The following is a 24849-nucleotide window of genomic DNA, read 5'->3' as shown; positions in this document are numbered from 1 at the left end:
CAGAGAAATTCTGAGGAGCCAAAAATGAAGAGGGCGCTAAAACCAGAAAAGGAAGTGGCACTCATGTCAGGGGCTGCTCGGAGGACATCTGCCAATGTCAGGAGACTAGAACTGGGGAAAGAGGAGGCAAAGTTTCCAGCCAGCACCAAATGGAATACTAGAACCGAGATGTCTGCCTACAACTGGGGCCGTTGTATGGACAGGTACACTCAGTAAAAAGCAAAGCAGGGAAAAGGCCGATCTACTGGCAAAGAGAGCCTACCTGGAAACCTGCCTGCCTCAGGTTCAGCTCAGGATGAAAAATGTGGGCTCTGGGTCTGCCCTCGCACAGCTTCAGACTTTGGATTTATACTACCTGTAAGGCCAAAAATCCCCATGCCTAGTAATTAAGGTATTTTCAGGTTGGTAACATGTCTCCTGGTACCTGAGTTTTCTCAGGAGGAAGACGCTCTCAACCCAGGCCCCTTAGGAAACCTACAAATCAAGATCAGCCAAATATGAGCTCATAATAATAAAAAAAAAACCCAATACAGAAACAAATCATAAATGAGGTAGAAAACAAACAGAACAATTAGACTTCCAAGGATATCAGATATCTATTAGATAAAACAAAAAATGTATGCTGAAAATGTTTATAGAAATAGAAGAGGGTGAGGGATCAAAAGCAGCAAAGTAGCCTTGGGAAAAACAAAACAAATAGAATTTCTAGAAATTAAAAAGGCAATGGATGAGCTAAACAACTAATGAGAGTCCAAGAGAATTCTGTGAACCGAAGATAGATTTGAAGGCATCACTCAGAATGCAACACGGAGAGGCAGAGATGGGAGGTGTGAGCGAGCGGTGCACAGCACAGATGAGGAACAAGCTGGTCCAACATACACCCACCTGAGTTCCAGACGGGAAGAACAGACAGGACGAGGGAGACAAAGACTCTAACAATGGCTCCGAATGTTCTACAACTGGAATTGAGGAAGCACAAGAAATCCCAAACGGGAAAAATAAAAGTACATGCACACCTACAGACATCAGAGAGAAACCACAGACAAGTAAGGAAAAGATCTTCAAAGCAGACAAAAACAGAGAAAGAGTCCCGAGAGCAATGGCCATTAGACTGACAGCCAAGTGCCCAGTGGAGTCAAAACCAATAATCTCTTCAAAGGGATGAGAGAAAAGAACTGTCAGCCTACAATTAGAAAGGACCAGCAAAACTACCTCAGACTGAGGTGAAATAGAGAGACTTTTGGGATAAAAACACAGAGAACTCCTGTGCCTGAGAGACCCTCACTAAAGGAACTTCTAAAGAATGTACTCTTGGAAGATGGAAAATCATTCCAGAAAAAAGGCCTGAGATGCTGGAAGGAACAGTGAGCCAAGATTCAGGTAAATGTGCTTAAAAGTATGCCAATACTGACTATCTACCACAACAATGCCGATTTGGGGTTACATAGGTAAAACAGACCGAGTCCAGTCCTTATTCCAAACAGGGCAATGCACCACGACCACAGAGATGCCAGCAGCCCAGGGGACCCTCCAGCAGTACGGTCTGCAGTGGACAGGTATTTCCTGCAGACCTGTGCCGTGTTTGGCACATAGGAGGGACTCAGTACGTATCTGACGAAAGAATGAGTAAGTGCTACCCGTCTCTGCCTGTATCTATCGATCACAGGCCAACGGCAGGCCTACAGTAGAGATCCGCTCCACGCATACAGATGAACACATTAAGTCGATTTGCTTTTGCACTCATGGTACCGTATTTATCTGTTTCAGAAGTGGGAGGTACAGTTTCATTCTGTACAGATCTTGAAGTGCAAGACTAGTAATGCCCATTAAAAAAAAAAAAAAGATACAAAAGAAAAAGGCTTCTCCTTCTTTGGGGTAGAATTTACTCATATGAATGACCCAAGCTGCTCTTCTGACCCAACATAAACATGACCCGCAAAAATGTGGTTAAAAATTTCACTATAAAAAAATGCAGGGTCTGCATATTCATGTTCACATACAAAGCTAAGTGAACAGCCTCTATAAATTCACAGATGAGCTAAGATTTAAAAAAACGATGAGAAAGACAGACAATTGGGGAGGGAGGGGGAACCTAGTGAGAAAAGAGTAAATCATACACAAAACAGCCAATAAAAAAATAAAAAAGCAGTTAATATACATGAATAATGGATGTCTGATTTAAAAGCAGTTTACTCCGATATGATGTAATTTTTGACAATCAGCCAGAGAGACTATTTTCTAAGTCCTTGCCAGAGAGAAGTCCGAGCAGGAGGCTTGGTAACACGGCATGTCTGTGAACGTGTGCACAATGGCTCTCCCCACCAACCCAAAGGTGACTTTCTGTTGGCAAACAGAAACTTGCCTCCCAGGTGCACTCAGCAGCAGTGACCAGCAAGACGCAAGGCTTGAAGAAACAGAGCCCCGACACGAGCGCAGATCCCTGAAGTGTGGCACCCCCGCCACAGTCTCCATGACATGCTGCTGGCACAGGCCACACTCAAATGCAGCACAAAGGGAGCAGCAGCCTGGGCTGCTTTCATGTTTAAGTTTTAATTGGAGTGACAAGCCCACAAGGCCAAGATATTTCAGGGATGGGACGGTGTTGCTGAGTGTCGCCAGGCGCTGGGTAGGCAAAGCCCGTGTGCGCTCCCCACCAGCACGTGCCAATGCACCTGCAACCCCCGCTGTTCCAGGACTGGACTCTGCCTGGGAAGGCGCTGCCAATCACCGCGGTCCGTGCCAAATGTGGGGGCTTTGTGGTGTGGGCAGATGTCTACAAAGGACCAGAGCGAGGCCAAACCAACACCTATTGTGACCTAAACCTGAAAAGAACCCAGACAGCAAGAGCATGCTCGGGTGAAAATGCAGGCAGACGTAATCCCAATCCCTCTCCCGCTCTCTCAACCCTACATCCGGAGATGCTGGAAATAATAAAGGCCGGCAGGTCTGCTCTGTGGAGTGAGGCGAATAGGGCTCTCTGCTTTGCTGCAGGGCTCTCTCTAGACCATCTCTGTCCTCGGGCTAGAATAAGGAACAGAGATGTGACAAAGAACCCGTGAAGAGGTACCTAAAACCAAGAGGAAGTGTTCCTCATCAGAGCGCTCAGCCCAACGAAGAGATTATACTTATTATGCATACGCAGCACCGAAAGCTGAAAATCCTCCCATCCCCCTGGTAGGCTCCCAACACACCTCACGGTAACAAAGAGCACAGCGGGTCTCAAAGTGCTTCACCAACAATAACCACAGGTAACTGCTCACTGCTGCCACGAGAAAGTTCATCCATCGCTTTCATACAGGGAGGCGAACGGAGGCTGCAGACTGCGTGACGGTGTCTGCAAGCCTGCAGACTTAACACTGGACCTGACGCGCAGGCTGTCACGCTGGCCGGGCTCTTGGCTCCTGTTTGACAAGGCTGATGACTTTGAGCTTGGCCTCAGGTTAGACCGGACAAAGGCTTAGAAGAGGACAAAGTAAGGCTAAAATCAGACCACGGACACACAGAAGAGCTGACAGGGGAGAGTGAACAAATGCACTGAATAGTCAGGGCCTTTGGTGTCGGGCAGATGGTCCACCCTGCAGCTGTGGTTCATGACTGTACCCACACACACATGCACATGAACTCAGACATGCTTTTATAGAAAGAATACTATAAATAGTAGCTCTTAATAATCCTGATATTCCTTCACATAAGTCCTTTCAGAATATTCCATGTGATTCTCATACCCACCAAGTGGAAGACAAGTACTACTGCCTACATTTTATGCACGAAGAAGCAGAGGCCTAATAGCTTGCCCCAATTACATAGGTGACAAGAGTCGCCAAGGACACAGCAGGCAGAGCCCAGCCAGTCCCATCCCTATGTCAGTGTCTGCCACCATATCACAATGCCTTTCTGGTTTCCAAGAAAATGGTTCTTAGTAGTGGCTGATGTGTATAGTGTTCTCTTAGGTGCAAAAGACTACCATGATGCAGTCTCTCACCTGTTCCCCACAATCCCATATGGTGGGGGCACATCTGTTCCCCACAATCCCATATGGTGGGGGGCACGTGAATCTACTCACTGTGCACATGAGGAAATGGAAGTGTGGAGAGGCTGAAGCAGCACTGACACAGTGATGAGGTTTTGCAACCAGGATTCAAACCTGGGTGGTTGGCCTCCAAGCCCACGCTCTTTAAACCTCTACCCCATGGTGCGCACAGTGTGGCCCCAGGACGAGGAGCATCACAGCACCTGCCAGATATGCAGATTCTCAGGCCCACTCCAGACCCCCTGACTCAGAAACCTTGGGGCTAGGGTCCAGAGATCCACATTTTTCTATGCCCCCTGGCATTGGAGAACCCTCACTATACCAATACTGCCTCCCAAGCCAAAAATGAGTCTCCACCATGACAGAAGTATTACTCAGCTATAAATGCTCACTTCCTGCCTCCCAGTTAATGCTAATCTAGTTAGGAAGAGTCCTAGGCAGTAACACTACCAAAAGGTGAGATTTAGACCGTGTACCACACAAGTCAGAGAAGAAGGGTATTCACTGAGAGCCAGCGAGTCAGTAAGGCTCCTTCTGGTAAGCGGGACCTGGACAGACCTTTCCTGAAAGGATATGGAGAGACAGGAGGGAAAGAGGGAATGTTTCCACATTAGTTAGTAATAGACATGTCATATTGTGGACTGAGTCAGCCTGGCTGGAGGAAGGGACTCATTCTGGAGGTGTGGGATGGAGAGCAGGAATTTGACTGCCACAGGTCTTGAGGGCCAGGCTGAAGGCCAGCACCGGGGCCTTGCCCACAGTCCTCAGCATGGAGCCACTGCTCTGATAAAGCCAGATGGGACCATGAGGAGGTATGCTGACAGGTGGCATAAAAGCGCAGAGGTGGGGCAAGAGCAGGGACCACTGAGGGAGGGGGGACTGGGGAGCAATTATTTTCATGTCATTTTTGTGAACATAAGACAAGAGTTCACACCCCAGGGAAACACTGCAACGTGGCCACCCAGGGGAGTAGATGGAGCCTGAACCAGAGGTCCTAACCTAGAAAGATCCAAAGGATCTGGGTATTGAATTTGGTCCAGGTCCAGTCAGTTGGTCCTGTATCTGGAGCAGGAGAGGTGAGCAAGGGCTGGGGCCCAGGTCCCAGAAGACCTTTCTGCATGCCCCACAGTTCAGATTGCCCACCTCTTTTTTGTTTGTTCTTGTTTTGAAACAAACCATTATCATCTTACAATCCTGTAGATTGGAAGCTTACTCTGGGCCTCATTGGCTAACACCCAGGTGTCAGCTATGCTCCCTGCTGAAGACTAGGGAAGAATCCGTTTCCTTGCCTTGTCCAGCTTCTGGAAGTTGCCCGCATTCCCTGGCTCTTAGATCCCTTCCCTCCATCTCCCAGCCGTTGATAGGGCATCAGGAGTTTCTCACACGGCACCACCCTGGCCTCCTCTCCCGCCTCCCCTCTTCTACTTTGAAGGACCCTTGCGATCACACGGGGCTCACCCAGATAATCCAGGACAATCTCCCTATTTTAAGGTCAGGGGATTGGCAACCTTACTTCCTTCTACAACCTTCATTCCCCTCAGTCATGTAACCTAACCTGTTCACTGGTTCCAGTGACTGTGGACATTTGGTGAGGGGCACTCTGTTGGATTCCTGGCCTCATTGTGACACACTGTAAACCTCATTACTCATCTCAAACTCCTTAATCTGGAATATGATCGCTCAAACTTGGACTGAGCTGGAGTTTTCCTTTACCCTACAAATTAATAACACACGGAGAGAATGCTTAAAAGAGTAACTTTGTGTCCATTAGGACTCATCTGCAACTCAATAATTTATAATTATTAACCCACTCTAACGTGATGCCTCATCAAAACTGGAGTGCTGAGTAAATGAATAAATCATATTCCATCTATGTATTGAATAAAAAGCAAAGTTCTCTAACTTATAATATTTTGTCTAAGCTGCTACATGTATTTGAAAACAATAAAATGTCTTAAATACCCTGAAATTCCATTCACACAGGTCATTTTCGGTGTGCTTTCTTTCTCCTGCTCTCTGCCAAATTACCCATGTTTCAACTGTCTGGACATCTATATACCAGAGCATGGAGCCGATTCTATAGTGTTACTGTTTTTACTTCTAGAGCAAAGACAAACATTTCCCATAGGCCCGCCCCCTTGATTTTTATCAACTGAAAAACAAGCTAATTTTTAACCCTAACAAAACCTAGTTGCTGCTTGGGCCATATTGATTCCAAGACTCATCTGTCACAAAGAAACCAAAGCCATAACTATTTGTGAGGTGACACAAACAGAAAGGTCAACTCCAAGTTCACACTCTTCCATGGGTATGGAATGGTACACCAGGATGGAAATTCCACATAAATAATCAAAAAAGCCATTAGAAAAATTAGTCCCTATTAACAGGCCATCTGTAGATCTTCTTTGGATAGGTGAAGGGGATTAAGAGATACAAACTTCCAGTTATAAATAAGTCATGGGAATGAAAAGTACAGCATAGGGAATATAGTCAGTAACACTGTAATAACACTGTATGGTGACAGATGGTGACTACACTTACCATGGTGAGCGTAGCACAACGTATAGGACAGTCAAATCACTATGTCTGAAACTAATATAACATTGTATGTCAGCAATACTTTGATTAAAAAAGAGAGGGAAAAAAATAGGCCCTAAATAAAATCCTAAGCTAATTTAAGAGGCAAAAGAGAAGAAAAGCAATGATCATCATATACTTCAGTGTAATCGTCTTGTAATCTTGCTCAGAGCTTCAAGAATACGGGTCCATGTTTTTAAAAATTAGAAAATGACACAAATGTCATTGGTATACAAAAATCATGGAAATGTGAGTGAAGACAAAAGATGTTTAAGACACAGTGCCAGCCCTCTCCAGTAAGGCTTCTCGTGTCAGAGACTTTGACACAAAGTGACTCAGCATTCACATTAACTTACACTATGAGTTGTGCAAGAAGCTAAATTGACCCATCCCTTCTCTATTCTAAATGTATTCTTCCAAAACAATTCTAGGGAAAATGAATCTTGTGAAGCACCACAGACTGCTATCCCTACAAGCGTGGCTTTAGCCCTGCCCCACACTAGTCCCTGTGTTCCAGCTGGCCTGCTTCTCCGCACCCCCGCCCCCAACTTCCTCCCATCCAGGACTGCTGCCTCTGCCTGGGCTTGCCCCCTGTCCAGGCTTTCCGGATGAACTCCAACTTGACCTAAAGCTAGGGGGCGGGGAGGTGAAGGAGGAACCTTACAAGTGCTGAGCACCAGCCCTGTGCGAAACGCATGACTGGCCTTTCCCAGGTCCTCTCCCTTTCCAAATGGGGAGCCTGAGGCACGCAAGTAACCCACCTAAGGTTTATCTGACTCCAAAACCTACTTGACTGGAGCTGAAAATACTTTCCCCTATATCTCCTTCCTCTGACTTTGTCACTCCCTCTCAGGAGTGGTTCAGGACCGCCAGAGGCCCTACGGCCCTCTCAGCTTCCATAAGCAGCAGCGGTATTCCAAGAAATGCTCTTTGTGGAGTCACCCACTGTGACCACTGGCATATCAGAGGTGGTGGGGTCCTGAAAGGTCCCTAAAGTCAGAGTTTCCATGCTCTGCCCTGAGAGACCCTAGAGTCATGGAGGTGCTTCAGGGTTTCCACAGCATGTGAGAATTTATTATTATTCATGAACAATACAGAACGATTATCTCGCCTCCTGATACCATTTTAGTGCTAAAAGGCATACAAAATGCATTTGAATGTTCCATCATCACCTATTTACCTGTATAACTTTTCATTGCTCTGAAGTTCAGCAACTTCAGTAAGAAGGCCTCCACATGGCCTCAGGTCCATCTTGATGGGGAGAAAACCACTTTGGTGTTGCTAAGTTGCTGGTAAGGCCCATAAGGTAGTAAGCCCCACACAGGGGTTGTGTTTATCTCCAATTCCAATTCTGATCAGAAATTTGGCACACGGGGATGTCTGGGGGGCTCAGTCAGTTAAGTGTCCAACTCTTGGTTTCGGCTCAGGTCATGATCTCAGGGTTGTGAAAGTGAGCCCTGCATAGGTTCTGTGCTCAGCAGGGAGTCTGCTTAAGAATCTCTCTCCCACTCCTTCTGCCCCCCCCCCCACTTGTGCACTCTCTCAAATATTCTTTTTTTAAAGATTTTATTTATTTGACAGAGACACAGAGAGAGAGAGACAGCGATAGAGACAGAGAGAGAGAGTACAAGCAAGGGGATCAGCAGGCAGAGAAGCAGACTCCTCACTGAGCAGGGAGCCCAACATGGGGCTCAATCCCAAGACTCCAGGATCACAGCCTGAGCTGAAGGCAGACGATTAACCACTAAGCCACCTAGGTGCTCCAATAAATAAATCTTAAAAAAAAAAAATAGTATACAGCATGTGTTCAATAAGGAGTCACTAACAATGGCAGCAACCTCAGCAGCAAAAATGGATCTTTTTCGTAGTCCACATCAACTCAGTAACACAAGAAAACTGGTCTCTAAGAGCTATTTTCCTAAATTTCTCCAAGAACAAAGAATATATAAAATTTTAAAGGTTTATGGTGAGAGTAAAAAGGAAATTAGCCGTTTACTTTGTGAACTTTCAATTTTAAATTAGTCATCCTGCTTGTAAAATACCAAGTTTTTGTGTTCTGGAATAGAACCTTGAGCAAAAGATGGAGTTCATATTCTGGTGTAGGTATGGGGGGGGGCAAACTCACAGGTGCTGCGTTTCTGATTCCAAAGGCTCTCTCTGACTGATATTTCAACTCGTGACGAGCACAAGCCACCAATCCAGAGTCCTTTCACGTTCATGTATAGGGAGTGATTATCATAGGAGACGTTAGCAATTATTTTCCAGCGTGATGTAAGCTGAGGCAGCAGCGCCAAGCAAGCGTCCTTGTCAAACACATTCCAGCCTTCTGGATTACTTCACTCACATCTCCCTGATTAGGATGCATGCCGCGTGCTGCTTAATACAATCTGCCATCGAATGCCAAGTACTTCAGAACTAAATTAGGAAATATGTCCAAATACATAGAATGATGCTGAGAGCCCTAAGTGGGTCTCTCCTCTTTCCTTTATGAGGCATGAGACTTATCGTCAACATAATGCTCTTAAATGAGGCAATTCTATCTTCTAACCCTCTACCTCTGAGAGCAAAATTTAATTCAAGCAGCAAAAGAATTAATAAAGATAATACGGTATCATAAATACCATTTTCATGGATGAAGTGCCTTTGACAGATTCAGGAAATGTGAGACATAAAAACACATTTTAGAGGGTTGGTCACAGAGCTGACACTGATCTCCGCACTGCGGCACAGTGCAGGCGGGAGTAACTGCAATTACATTGCTTTCCCTCACCAGCACATGCCACTCAACAGCGGCCACTACTCAGGTCATTTATGCCACTGAAGTCCAGAGCCCAAGAAGGCAATATCAAAACTCTGGAACCTGTAAGCCTGGGGATCCCTGCACACAGGCAAACCAAGAGGCACCAGAGCTCGCCTTCTCTGATCCTTCCTACCTGAGCTGGAAACAGCTGAACCACCAGCTGTATTTGCAAGCCTTTTCTTAAGACTAAATACATTTCTTTTCTTTTTTGAGAGAGAGAGGGAGAGAGAAAACATGCGTCCACACATGAGGTGGGGGAGGGAGAGAGAGAATCATGAGTAGGCTCTATGCCCAGCACGGAGACTGACACGGGGCTTGATCTCACGAACCTTATTCATGACCTGAGCAGAAATCAAGAGTCGGATGCTTAACCGACTGAGCCACCCAGGTGCCCGGAGATTAAATACATTTGTGCTATATCCTTGGCTTCATTTCCTTAGGAGACTATGTGTATTAAAAGGGCTAGGTTCTGACAAGTGCCAGTTTGCTGAAGTCTATGCAGAATGGTGTTGTAATGCTCCAGTGCCAGAAACACAACTGGTGTCTTGTAACTCTGCACCGAACACACGTCTGGCTGGCTGGCTAGATGTATGAACGGATGGATTCGAAACCATTATTACTCGATGCTCAGATAGCTGTGGTGCCTATAAAATGCTAACGTGAATCATATGATGCAAGGATATTCTCCACCTAAACACACAGAACACCTCTGGACTACTTCTGCAGGTGAGGGAAATTTTGGTTGCTGACTCAAATTCTGTATCAACATTTTGACTTCACTGTCTGCTTTGATCACAGTTCATCAATAACGGATTATAACTAAACCCCAGTTCTGTATCAGTACAAACGAAGATAAACCAAACTCTCTCTTCTCATAAAGCCTTCATCTGAATCCTAAATACACAGGCCAGAGGCACAGACACAAACCCCCACGTGTACATAGCTGCAGGCAAACTCTCCTGCTAATAGTCTCACACCAACCTAATAAAACGTGCTGGGCAACATGCTGCTGGGTCAAAGCGGATATGGCCAAAACATGGTATTCACAAGCACAGTGACACTGAGCACCGCACATGAGACTGGGAATTATGATGTTACATTATAGGATAGCGGGATGATACTAAAATCTTATAGAGCCACCCACGACATGGCTTTATTCGCCCAGAAATGTTACAGGACAATTATATTTCCTAAAAATGCAGGTTTTTCTCAAACAAGCAGAACTGAACACAATCAGATGGAAAGTGGTGCCTCCTCAAAACCGAGGGAAGTTTCATAGATAGAGCTTGGCCTCCCTCACGTTCCAGTGGGTGGCATTCATGTTGGAGAAACATTTCAGTGCAAAGTTATCACTGCACTACTAACAACAACCAGACATCCACCCACAAAAGTGTTGGAGGGTTTGGAGCTGCACTCACAAAATATCTGGATGACTAATGGTACTGTCAGATTCACAGAGATCATGAAACACATGCTTGTAGCAAATTAACTTCCACTCCTCATTTTAAAACACCAATGAGAAATACCAGGGAACGACTTATTTGAGGGAGAATAAACTTTTAAAAGTGAATTTTCATAAAATCAGCGGATTAATCACCTGATTCTAATAATTAATGCTTTTAATTGCATTGAAAACGCAAGAGACATCCAAAACAGCACTTCTTTTTTTTGTTTTTGTTTTTTTATTTTATTTTATTTTATTATATTATGTTAATCACCATACAGTACATCCCCGGATTCCGATGTAAAGTTTGATGCTTCATTAGTTGCGTATTAACACCCAGTGCACCATGCAATACGTGCCCTCCTTACTACCCATCACCAGTCTATCCCATTCCCCCACCCCCTCCCCTCTGAAGTCTTCAGTTTGTTTCTCATAGTCCATAGTCTCTCATGTTTCATTCCCCCTTCTGATTACCCCCCTTTTCTTTATCCCTTTCTTCCCCTACCGATCCTCCTAGTTCTTATGTTCCATAGATGAGAGAAATCATATGATAATTGTCTTTCTCTGCTTGACTTATTTCACTTAGCATTATCTCCTCCAGTGCCGTCCATGTTGCAGCAAATGTTGAGAATTCGTTCTTTCTGATAGCTGAGTAATATTCCATTGTATATATGGACCACAGCTTCTTAATCCAGTCATCTGTTGAAGGGCATCTCGGCTCCTTCCATGATTTGGCTATTGTGGACAATGCAGCTATGAACATTGGGGTGCATATGGCCCTTCTCTTTACTACGTCTGTATCTTTGGGGTAAACACCCAGTAGTGCAATGGCTGGGTCATAGGGTAGTTCAATTTTTAACTTTTTAAGGGACCTCCACACTGTTTTCCAGAGTGGCTGTACCAACTTGCATTCCCACCAACAATGTAGGAGGGATCCCCTTTCTCCACATCCTCTCCAACAATTGTTGTTTCTTGCCTTGTCTATTTTTGCCATTCTAACTGGCGTAAGGTGGTATCTCAGTGTGGTTTTGATTTGAATTTCCCTGATGGCTAATGATTTTGAACATTTTTTCATGTGTCTGTTAGCCATTTGTATGTCTTCATTGGAAGAGTGTCTGTTCATATCTTCTGCCCATTTTATGATTTGTTTATTTGTTTCTCGTGTATTGAGCAAAACAGCACTTCTTTGCATCAATATCTAAAGGATGCACCCAGTCTAATTTTGTGCTGACCTATCCCTTTACTGGTTTCTCAAATACATCCACTCAGGTAAGTCAAAGAGAAAGAAGACTAGCCTATGAAAAATTTATTAAAATAGGACAAGTATAAGTCAGACTAGCGTTAAGTATAACTATCACCTCACTACACTGAGAACTTGAAACATAAAGGAGATAACCAAAACTTGAAAGTATGATGGATGAAAACTTAGAAAGCAAACAGTCTCTCTTCTCTCAACAAATGAGCTCACTGGGGACCAGAAAAGAAGGTTTTCTCAAAGCCCGAGAAAGGAAACTGCCTTAGGAAACCAACTGCTCTCCCTTCCCCCACCTCCCAGGAAGGCACAACACAGGACTTAAATCATCCTAAGTCTATCTTTCCAGTTAAGCTGTGCTGAATGTGCTCCCACAAAACAGGTCAACTAGAGCACAAAGGGGGTCCATTGTCACAGTGAGGATGCAAAAAGCCTCATGTATTTTTGACTGCTTTATGCATCTTCCTGAACGAAGAATAGGTCACTGCAATCCACAATGCTTCAATTCTTTGCGCACTTATACTAAGTCACAAAACCAGTGAACACCATCATGAATGAGATTTGATCTTAGAGGGCACTATACATAGGGGAAACCAGGTGTAAAAATCACAACCAGAAGCCAGACTTAAACTATGAGTGGAGGAAATAAACAGGAAGCGCAATCATGGTAACACTCCCAGGCCGGGCACTATGCTTTAAGCTTTACAGATTTTCATCGAACCCTACGATTTTATGAAGTAGGTATTATTTGGAACTCCTTTTACCAATGAGGAAACTGAGGCATGAAAGGGTTGAGCAACCTGCTTAAGGTCACACAGGGCCGTAGGTTACTACTGAGCTGGGTGTGAAACTTGGGCCGCGTGCATTCAGAGCCTGGCTCTTCTCCAGGTTACAATGCTGCTCTGTGGAAGAGGGCCTCCTTCCTGAAGGAGACGCGTGTTGTCAGAGGAGCCACTGGCTCAGGGAAGTTCCTTCCCAAGGACTGCACCCACTGCCAGCAGGGTCAAAAGCAGGCAAATTGGAGAAAAACGAAACAAAACTTGATCCCTTTCTCCCCTGATTCCAGTGCAAAAGAAAGAGATAAATCAGCTTTAAGACTAAGTACTTGGCCTATAGTCACGATAGTACAATGCGAGGTAGTGATAAAATGTTGTCATAGTGGAAAGAATTTCAATTAAAAACATGTCTCCTTACTTCTGACTCAAAGATTATCAGAAGGCACTTTTATGCACTATTGGTGAGAAAATAAATTTTGCTGCAGCCCTTTAAGAGGGCAATTTGGCAATGTCCATTACCATCTTAAGTGCACATACCCTCTGACCAAGCAACATAACTGCTAGGAATTTATCCTAGAGATCTACTACACAAGGACTTTCAGAAGTTGCAATGCACATTGTAGCATGGTCTGTAAGAGCCCAAACAGTGAAAGTGACCTAACTGCCCACCAGTGAGGGGCCTGGATAAACAGACTATAGGTCATAAGCATATAGGGGAATCCTAGTGAGAAGAAGCATGGTACATGCTGACAGGGAGTGCTCTCCAAGGCATATTACTGAATAAAAATGTTGAGTACAGACTAGTATGTCTACTATGATCTCATTTCTACAAAGATAGGTTTTTTAGTGTATAAATATACCTATAAACACATTAAATTTTTCTAGATGGGTACCTAAAAAATGTTTAATAGTTTCTTCTGCAGAGTAGGGCTGGGGGAAGGGAGGAGAAAGGAAACAATTACTTTTCATTTTATATCCTTTGGAAGTGTTTGAGGTTTCTTTTTTTTACCATTCTGAATACACCTTAAAAAATATATCAGAGAGCTTTAATGTTTTAATTGCCTTCTAAAAAATAAAAATCGATATTCTTTTTTGTTCCTTATACATCTTACTATTTTTGTACCTTGTTTCCTTCGTATACCCATCCTAGGCTCTTCACACCGAAAGCAGCCTGGCTGGCTGAGACATCCAGACACGTGACCGGCTGGCCGTAGACATAATGGAGGGTTCTGGCAGAGTCTTCAGCTTTTAGCAGGTATACCAGATCTCCAGCTGTGGCCACTGCCACAGGGTACCTTCCAGTATCTGGAACTATTTCAAGGTAGTCAACCTGCGAAAGGATAAGAGTCATGTAGTCCATTAGGTCTCACTTACAGTTCATCCTGACTTGGCCAAAAATACACAATTCCTCCTAAACGTCAATAAGACCAGCAACCTAACAGAGAAAGATAGGCAAAGGTCACAGTTCGCAGGAAATGAGAACATAGTTCTTATACTAATAAAAAGTTGCTCTTTGTAAAAGAAGCATGATATATTCCTGATAGGAGAAATATGAACTAAAAATTTACTGAGATACCATTTTCACCAGTCATATCAGAAGATCAATTAGCTTGATAGGACGCTGGTCTGGAAGTGGAGGGGGGACACCCATATTTGCAGATCCCACTTATGGTTGGTGGGATGTAATCTGGTCCAACCTCTCTAGAGGGGCATCTGGCAATACAATCACAAAGTCAAATGCACATATGCTCTGAACCAGCAAGTCGGCCCTAGGAATTTACTTACAAGTGAACTCACCCACATGCAAAACAACTGCGTACAAGGTTATTTACTGTAGCACTATGCCATCTTAGCTAAAAACTAGAAAAACCTAAACACGGCTTAGCAAGGGACTAGTTAACAGTACATCTATGCATTGGAATACTATGCAGCCACAGAAAAAAGCATGAAGCATTCTTTATAAACTGATACAGATGGAATCATCTCCAAGATATATCTGGGGGGAAAAAAGGCAAGGAGGCAAGGTGACAGGGTTCACAGTGTACTATTGTGCGTGAAGGGGGGCCAGAGGGACCACGGGACATATGTGGCTTATGCAAGTATAAATCTGCTAACGGTGGCTGCCTTCAAAAAGGGAACAGAGTTCTTTGATGGGGTGGAAGAGAGATTTCTCCCCATAAACCTTACTGTATCTTTTAAATTCTGAACCATAAGGGTATAATAACTCTTCAGAAAATTAAAAGATTTTTTTTTTTGCAAGAAACTGAACAAAATCCACTCAATTCCAAATTAGCACCATTCACATTTTAACATTTGTGCGAATACCAAAAATGTGTTGCTAAAAGGCTAAAAGTACTTGAGGTGTCTGTCCTCTGCTGGCTTTGATGTCGTCGAGGGGAGAAAGGCTCCCATGGTACTCCTGACTGCATTACTGCAACCACGTTCTCAAATCTGCACGGGAATGAGGAGCTCCCTTCAGGAATAATTTGCTTTTATATGTCCCTAAGTGGCACATGTCTCCCAAGCACAGTTTACACCAGGTTTTCACCTTGAGTAAACTCCAAGTACAAAAGCAGGTGTGCCACGCTGTGCAATTATGAAAACCACTGTGTAAAAGGACAGCACTGCCCTGACAATAAGCCAGATGAGTTCAAAAGCCTGCATCCCGAGGACTGTCCAGAAGAGCTTGAGAGAGAGTAAACATTCGGGTGACTCTGCTAATCCTCCGACCCAAGAGTGTGAGTGGTGGCCCCACATCCCCAGCCAAGAACTCATCACAAAGGACAGACATTCTAGGCCAGTAGTACCAACCGGGGAACACTGCCATTGTGATTCAGGGAGCCTACCTGGGGAAGACAAAAATGGCCCGGCCCTCACGGGCCAGGAGGTGCCTCTTTCAGTGGCAGCACATTCTGTGGCAACCCCTCATCCAGGATGAGAAATAACACATAAAAAGCATAGTAACACATGCCTCCAGCACTGGTTGCCTGCTTCCTCTGTCCCCTATTCTAAAATTCATTTCTTCTTTTCCTAAAATCAATATCCTCAGTCTGGCCATTTAATTTCACTTTACTGTTGGATTTTTGACAGACCAAGAGGCTCAGATCGACTGTGGGTGTGCCATTTGCCAGGAGCTGTAAACTACTTCAAAAAGCGTCCAGTCTGTGCCAGGATGCCACCTTATTGCCAAGGCAGAATTTACACTTTACAGAGGAACTCACATCTCAAGTAGTTGTCTGAATTCATAGAATTATTGCTCATCTAGAATGTTCTTTAGGCAGAGACCAAATAATAAGCACTATGGTACTTTTGAGAACAAACAGAAAGTGGATACTTCCACATTTTTCTAATAAAACTCCAAGAGGAGCGTCCGGCAGTTTGGGGGAACCACCACCCACACGGCAGAAATTGCTCACTAAAGAAACAAGAAGCTTACGAAGTGGTGACGCCATGGCTTTTTAGTTACTCAAGCCTAACAAGATTTCCACCAGGGGGAAAAAGGGAGAAGAACAGGATCTGTTCCAGGTCAGACCACCAATTCATTATTCAATATTGGCTTTTCTGTTCGCTCTCCCACTAGTGCCAAAATCAGGTTTGTTTAAATTAAATCCAACTTTAGCACAGATTTGAGCTCTTCTTACCACAAAATCCTCTCCCGCCATATAAACATGGAGGCTCACATGCAACTGGACTTGGAGATGGGCTGTACGTGAAGAGGTCTTAAGGTTGGCTGAGCTGCACGCATGACATCCTGGAACACCGCTACCCAATTAACACTGACTTAAATTTATTTTCACTCAGGAGTGAAAATTCCTTCTTAATTCCACGTGAGAAAATCTTAGGTGGAAGAAAGTGCAGGATGGAAATCTTCCTTCCCATATGGACTAAGATAGTACCACTGAATTCATTTTCACTTATATGATAGGCCAGAAACTGAGCTCAGATTTCCAGGGGTGAATGTCCTATTAACATGCAGGAAGATGAGGACCCCGGTGACGAGAAACCCTGGCCTTGAAGTCAGCCCTGAGGTCTGAAGCGTAGCTTCTTCACGCTGAGATCTGGGGCAGGTCAATCCACTGCTCTAAGCCTCTGTTGGTTTTTTGGTAAATGGGGAAAAGAATACTATCTATTTTGCAAGGCTGCTGTGAGATTTAGAAGTGGAAGGCCCGCGGGAAGGCCCGTGGGAAGCCCCGAATGAATGGGAGCTGCCCACATGATTACGATCTATATGACACCCGGAGATTCCAAGAATGGAGAATACAGTGACCAGATTAAAAAACTTACCAGTTTCTGAACTTCAAATTCGGCAGTGATTTGCCAATACCCCTCCTCATTGGGGTGCAACATCACAACGTCAAAAGCAGAAGCTGTGGCCACAGTTGCGTCTTCCTGGCTGAGGGCTAGTGCCTGTATTCTTGCGTCATGCTCAAAACGGTGGACAGGATACTTTCCAGTCCTTAGATCCCAAATATTAAGAAATCCTATGTAGAAAAAAACGATGCAGATAACAATTGTAAATTCACTTAAAATACACAATTTTATTTTATTTTTATTTTTAAGATTTTATTTGACAGAGACAGCCAGTGAGAGAGGGAACACAAGCAGGGGGAGTGGGAGAGGAAGAAGTAGGCTCCCAGAAGAGCAGGGAGCCCGACCTGGGGTTCGATCCCAGGACCCTGGGATCATGCCCTGAGCTGAAGGCAGACACTTAATGACTGAGCCACCCAGGCGCCCCTAAACCACACAATTTTAAAAACAGTTGTGCACTATAAGGAAAACTAAAAGGTAAATGATAAGTTTGCCAATTTCCTTAATAAAGAGCTTCTAAGATTCAATAAGAAAAAAGAGCAATTAAGTGAGCAAAGCACATAAGCAAGCTGGTCATAGAAAAAAGAAATACGATTGATATGTAAACATAAAAATGCAAAAATTCACTCAGAAAAATACAAATAAAAATGATAATAGATTATTTTTCATCAAATTGACAAAGATGGAAAATTTCATCAAACATTTTGTTGTTGAGGATATGGGAAAATAGGCTCTATCTTAAATTGTTGCTGGGGATGGAAACTAATTCGCCCAACTTTGGAGGCAATTAGATAATGTTTACCAAATTACAAATGTATATATGACAGTCACTGTAATGTTTTTAATTATGCCAAAAGATTAGAAGCTATCTAGATGACCACCACAGTTTGGAATTTAAATAAAATGAGTAGTTAAACAAGACTGAGTCTGCCTTATATATAAGCTATTTGAAATGATCAACAGAATATATTACTAAGCGAAGAGTAAAGGACAGAATAGTGGTACAGTATGCCATACTACTTTCATGTTTTAAAAAATTTACACACACACACATTTATGCAGACTATCCTTGTGTATGGAAGGATACACAAGAAACTTTATTAATGTCTGGCCCTGAAAGAAAGAAAAAAGAAGAGACAAGCATAGGAGGGCATTTTGTTGTGTATCATTTGTATATTCTTTTTTTTTTTTTAAAGATTTTATTTATTTATTTGACAGAGAGAAAGACAGCCAGCGAGAGAGGGAACACAGGCAAGGGGAGTGGGAGAGGAAGAAGCAGGCTTCCCAGTGGAGGAGCCCGATGCAGGGCTCGATCCCAGGACTCCGGGACCATGCCCTGAGCCGAAGGCAGACACCCAATGACAGAGCCACCCAGGCGCCCCTATCATTTGTATATTCTGAAGATTTTCCCCAAAATTATTTTTACCAAAAATATAATTTTTAGAAAGCGTTTTTATGAGAGACTTAAAAAGAATGGGAGGACATATATCAATTGCTGAATTTTTTAAAAAAGATTTATTTTTTTATTTATTTGACAGAGAACACAAGCAGGGGGAGCGGCAGGCAGAGGGAGAGGCAGAAGCAGGCTCCCAGAGGAGGAGGGAGCCCAACGTGGGGCTCGATCCCAGGAGCCTGGGATCATGACCTGAGCCAAAGGCAGATGCTTAACCAACTGAGCCACACAGGCACCCCTATCACATGGAACTCTTAATTCATTCTCCTAATTGTCCATTCACACAACAAATATTTCCCAGTTTTATTGGTACAACTAACATATAACATCGTATCAGTTCAAGTTATACAACAATGATTTGATATATGCATATATTGTGAAATGATCAAAGTTTAGTTAACATCCATTACCTTGCATAGTTAACAAATTTCTCTTTCCTTATAAGAACTTTTAAAATCTACTCTTGGCAACTTTCAAATATACATACAGTATTAATGATAGTCATCTTATTGTATACTAGATCCCCAGAGCTTATTCATCTTATTAACTGGAAGTTTGTATACCTTTTGACCACCTTTACCCATCTCCCTTACCTCTACCCCAGGAATCACAAATCTGTTCTGAGTTTGTGGGTTTTTTGTTTTGTTTTGTTTTTTTAGATTCCACACGAGTGAGATGATATGGTATTTGTTTTTCCTCTGACTTATTTCACTTAGCATAATGATAATGCCCTCAGGGTTCACCCATATTGTTGCAAATAGCAGGATTTCCTTCTTTTTATGGCCAAATAGTATTCCATTGTATATGAATACCAAATTTTCTTTATCCATCAGTCAACAGACATTTAGGTTGTTCCCATGTCTCTGCTATGGTAAGTAACGCTGCAGTGAACATGGGGGTATAGATAGCTCTTTGGGATAGTGATTTCATTTCCTTTGGATAAATACCCAGAAGTGGAATTACTGGCTCATCTGGTAGTTGTATATTTTTTTTGAGGAACCTGTATGTTCTTTTCCACAGTGACTGCACCAATTTCCATTCCCACCAGCAGTGCATCAGGGATCCTTTCTCTCCACATTCTCACCAGCATTTGTCATCACGTTTTCGATGACAGCCACTCTAACAGGCGTGAGACATCGTGCAATTACTGCACATGTTATAGACAGGGCACTGCTCTAGATGCTAGCCAGATCTGAAAACAGCCATTAACCTACACTCTACGAGGTTCTTGTAGTTCATCCTTCCGCACACCACCCTCTTCCAGCCACAGGGAGCAGGGGTGCTCTCTTTTGCATCGTTATAAAACCTGAGCTTGACTATCCGACCTTGTTAAAAACCTTGATTCCCCACTTATATACCCTTCTCACCAGCTCCCTGAATACTGCTACCCAGATGAATTCCTCTTAACACACACTCTCCATGTCTCCACTTTCCTCAAATGGTTTAAAGTAGTGTAATCCAAGTGTGGTCCCCAGGCCAGTAGCAAGAGCAGTAGCTGCAGCATCACCTGGGGGCTTGTTAGAAATGCAGTTGGGGGGGGCAACAGAAACTCTAGGGATATGCTCGAGCCTGACAACCAGTCCTCTGCAGGAACTTACACTCGTCTATCAGAAATACAAACTTCTGGGGCACCTGGGTGGCTCAGATGGTTAAGTGTCTACCTTCAGCTCAGGTCCTGATCCTGGGGTCCTGGGATAGGTGGGGAGTTTGCTTCTCCCTCTGCCTTTCCCCTAGCTTGTGCTCTCTCAAAGAAATAATTTTTAAATAAAAAGAAATATAAACTTTTGGGGCACCTGGATGGCTCAGTCAGTTAAGCATCGGACTTGATTTCAGCTCAGGTCGTGATCTCAGTCAGGGCTGCGAGATCGAGCCTGGTGTTGGGCTCCGTGCTTGCTGGGGAGTCTGCTTAAGATTCTCTCTCCCGGGGGCGCCTGGGTGGCACAGCGGTTAATCGTCTGCCTTCGGCTCACGGCGTGATCCCGGCGTTACGGGATCGAGCCCCACGTCAGGCTCCTCTGCTGGGAGCCTGCTTCTTCCTCTCCCACTCCCCCTGCTTGTGTTCCCTCTCTCACTGGCTGTCTCTATCTCTGTCAAATAAATAAATAAAATCTTTAAAAAAAAAAAAAAAGATTCTCTCTCCCTCTTCCCCTCCTCCCGCTCATGCTCTAAAATAATCAATCTTAAAAAAAAAAAAGAATTATAAACGCTTCTGTATTTGGGGTGCCATTTATTCTTTTCTCACCAAAAAATTTCTTTTTATCATTCCTACCCACCTCTTTCCCCTCAAAGATTTACCCAAGATAAGAATTACTGTCTGTGTCATGCTGGATAATGTCCTGTTCTAATTCCCACTAATTTTTCAGAATTCACTGACAAACAGTTGTACGGAAATAACACGTTCTGAGCTTATCTGATTTCAGATCTAGCTCTGTCAGCTCCTAGCTGAAGGCCTTGGGCAAGATTCTTGAAGCTGTGAGCCTGTCTCCGCATCTGTAAAACTGAGGAGAACACTACCTGCTGCATCGGACTGTTGTGCAGATGAAAGGAGAAAAACCATGCAAAAGGCTGGAGATAGGCTGACCAGTTTTACCTTTTATGAGTTCTATAGGGCCTGCCATGTTGTTAAGTGTAATCTATTAATAATGCAAATTTCCTGTTGGTCCTCCAAAAAATCCAGTCCTAGTTCTTATAACTGCCTATTACCTAAAACAGATAAAAGCTTTTTCACTTTTCTTCTCTTTGCAATCCATCTTCCCATCTTTCTTGTTTCTTGCCTTGTGCTTTGTCTGTAAATGGCGTATGCTTCGAACTTAGGATCTTACTGTAAAGCATCATTCAGCACTAGATAAATACAGGCAGAAGAAAATACATGTGGGCTGCTTTGCAAGACTTTTGAACTGCCAGTAGGCTAAGTAGGTGATTCCAAACAAAAGCAGAGCTTTCTTCAAGTTAAATGTTGCTTCAGACATGAAACAGTGTTCTTTTCTAAGAATTGTGATAAACTCAGGGGATAAGCAGATCACAAAAGACTCCACGACACATTCCCCTGGTGAATATTTTGGCAAATTCTTTCCACTCTGACTCAGAAGAAACAGATATGCTCCAGAAAATGCCAATGGCTCTACCCATTAAATAGGAGATAGGCACATTCCGAGAGGTGCCTCCTCCAAATACTTCTGCATTACCTTTGTTTGCATTTGTTCGGAGGCATCACAATAATCAGGAATGAGAAATAAAAACTGTAATTTGCATAGAGCTTTTGAGTATTCGGACGCTTTCATTTGTCTCCTCTCACTTTCATTTTGGAAGGAGCATCGTTACCTCATTTTACAAAAGAGAGCAGAAGCTCCGAGTGGTTAAACAACTGGTCCAAAGCCACTTGGTTTGTGATGAGCTGGGCTGGGATTTAGCTGGGAAAGTGAACGATGTGCGGCTGCAACTACAGTGCATAAAAGAACCCTGAGCTCCACGAGGAAATGACACAGGCTTGCCGGGATTCTGCCAAATGTGGAAGTTCTTCAACCACAGCTCACTCTAAGCACACATGGAGTTTATCTATAAACACATTTTTCATTATTAATCAACTACTCGGTTTTGTTGGCATCATTATTCCAACAGAATCATACATGAATAGCCTTTGCTGCAAGGTTGAGTTTCACAGAGCTATTCTAAGAAGGGTCTTTCTGGAAAACGGATTCTAGGCTTCCCTAAATTTATTGGCCACATTCTTCTTTTCTGAACGCCTACAGGTCGTCGTCTGTGTCAATTCTCTCTACTTTCTTCAACTACGAAGTGTAAAATCCGTTAGCCCTTCCCTTGTCAATGCACAGTCCTCTGAGACCACTTTTAGATGCATAAACATTTAAGGTTGTTATGTCCTGTGGATGAATTGACCCTTTGTTGTATGAAGTGTCCCTTTTTACCCATGGTTCTATTCTTTGCTCTGAGATCTACTTTGTCTGACATGGATACAGGCACTCTAGCTTTCTTCTGATTAGTGTTAGCACAGTATACTTTTCTGTCCTCTTTGCCATGTGTCTTCGTATTTGAAATGCAGACAGTACATAGTTGGTCTTTTTTTTTTTTTTAAGATTTTATTTATTTATTTGACAGAGAGACAGCCAGCGAGAGAGGGAACACAAGCAGGGGGAGTGGGAGAGGAAGAAGCAGGCCTCCAGTGGAGGAGCCTGATGTGGGGCTATCCCATAACGCCGGGATCACGCCCTGAGCCGAAGGCAGACGCTTAACGACTGCGCTACCCAGGCGCCCCTAGTTGGTCTTACTTTTAACTAGAGTATTTAGACTATTTACCTTTAATGTGGCTATGGGCAGGAATGGATTTAGCATACCATTTTGCTATTTATCCCACTTGTTCTTTGCTCCCATTTTCTCTTGTTCTGCCTTCTTTTAGACTATTTGGATTAACTGAGTATGTGTTTATTCCATTTTAATTCCCTTATTGGCTCACTAGCCAGAACTCTCTGTGTGTTATTTTAGTGGCCGCTTTAGGATTTTAGCATTCATCTTTAACTTACTGGTCTAGCTCCCAATGATATTGGCCCACTTTACAGGAGGCATGAGAGCTTCACCTCAGTGTCCTGCCAGCCAGCCCCTGTGCAACTGTTGTCATACTTTTTATTTCTGTGTTATGAACCCCATGTACATTATTACTTTTGCATAAGCGGCAATTATCTTTAAAAGAGACTTAAATAGTAAGAAAAAAAGCCCTGTATATTTACCCATGTAATTACCGCCTCTAGTGCTCTTCCAATATCACTTTTAACATTAAATTGTGCTGCTTTTGCAAGATTTGCAACTTCACTTTGCAACTGTGTTGCTGGACACTTGAACCAAAAACACATGGGCAAGGTGGGCAGGAACAGATACAGCAGCAGATAGGGAGAAATTTTTGAGTGGAAGCTGATTTTATAGATGATCTATTAGTTCAGATAGTTACATCACAGCTACTTGTATAACCTCAAAACCGCAGGGACTTGAACAACGAACGCCGGAATTATAAGAATGTCTTGTGATATTGTAGCTGATCATCAACCCCGTTAACCCACATTTAGTCAAAGGGAATTGACACAACAATACATTCAACAAACGTTTGCTAAGCCCCTGCTTTGGGCCAGCCACTGTTCGAGGCACCAGGGAAGCTACAGCAAACAAGATAAAATAAAGCAAGAAAGTCACTGAGTGCATGGAGCGAACATTCTCGTGGCATCTACCAAGCATCTTGTTTGGGGGCAAATAGAGAGGATGTGTTCCCTATTCTCACAAAACCCACATTTGAGTGAAACAAACACACAGCAGGTAAGACAAAGTGCAATGGGAAAATGGATAGGCTTAACTTTTTGTCACGTCATCACATTATTTTAATATCCCCAAAGAAGGGGCAGCTCATTTTTCCAGACATTTCGGTTGACCTGTGTGCACAGGACATTACATAACATTAAGGAATAAGTAGTCGATGCCTGTCACAGCCAAACATATTCACTTGTCAAGTAGGTGGTAATTTTTTAAAGATCTGATATAAATTCATTTGAAAGGCCAAGTTTTATATTGCAGAAACAGCAATGATAGGGATTTGGCTCTTGATATTGTGCGGACTTTTGAAGTGGCAGGATTGTGTCCTTTTTCTCCCATATTCCCTGTGTCGGTGAATTCAGAGCATCACTGATGATGTGGCTGATGAAAGTGGCTGACTGTCAATAAGGGTTTGCCGAACGTTTGTCTTGGGTTTTAACGAGGGACATTTGGTTCTAAGAAACAGAAATCTATGGAAACTTGCTTAAATACCAAAGGGAAACCAACTGGACAGGAACGGGGCTAGTTCATGGAACGCAAGGGCAAGAAGGAGAGCTGGGAGACTGTAAGGAATCCGAACCAGGGACCAGGAAGACATGCAGAAGCAGGGCAGTGTATGTCTTGTGTGTACACCACAGTTCTTGCCTTCGCTTCCCTCTGCAACTGTTTCATTCTTTCCTTTCTCCCCACGAGCCGGCTTTCGCTCCTCCCCACTCTGTGGGGTCTTCTATTCCAAGCACATAACTAAGACTAAAAGTGTGAGCCCCAAATGGCTCATCCAAGAATTAGTTGCCCCCAGGACAACGGTCCCCACCCCTGTCCAACCAACCGACTCACATACTATGAACATGCTCACCCTACAGGGGCTAAAGGCTCAGTGGAGTGAGGAGATAACCCAA

At 43.6% G+C, this 24849-nt stretch overlaps 1 protein-coding gene across 1 annotated transcript in view; it reads right to left on the bottom strand.

Annotated features, from left to right (window-relative positions):
- The window catches only part of FBXW8 (F-box and WD repeat domain containing 8), a 113615-nt gene that overhangs the window by 20197 nt on the left and 68569 nt on the right, over positions 1–24849 (bottom strand). The window contains 2 exon segments of the mRNA XM_034639303.1: positions 14003–14209; positions 17164–17360. Coding sequence (XP_034495194.1) covers positions 14003–14209; positions 17164–17360 — 404 coding nt within the window.

The sequence above is a fragment of the Ailuropoda melanoleuca genome, chromosome 12, assembly GCF_002007445.2.
Source record: "Ailuropoda melanoleuca isolate Jingjing chromosome 12, ASM200744v2, whole genome shotgun sequence".
NCBI classification, from domain to species: Eukaryota; Metazoa; Chordata; class Mammalia; order Carnivora; family Ursidae; genus Ailuropoda; species Ailuropoda melanoleuca.
The sequence above is the reverse complement of the archived record's forward strand: the minus strand, read 5'-3'. Positions and strand labels throughout refer to the sequence as shown.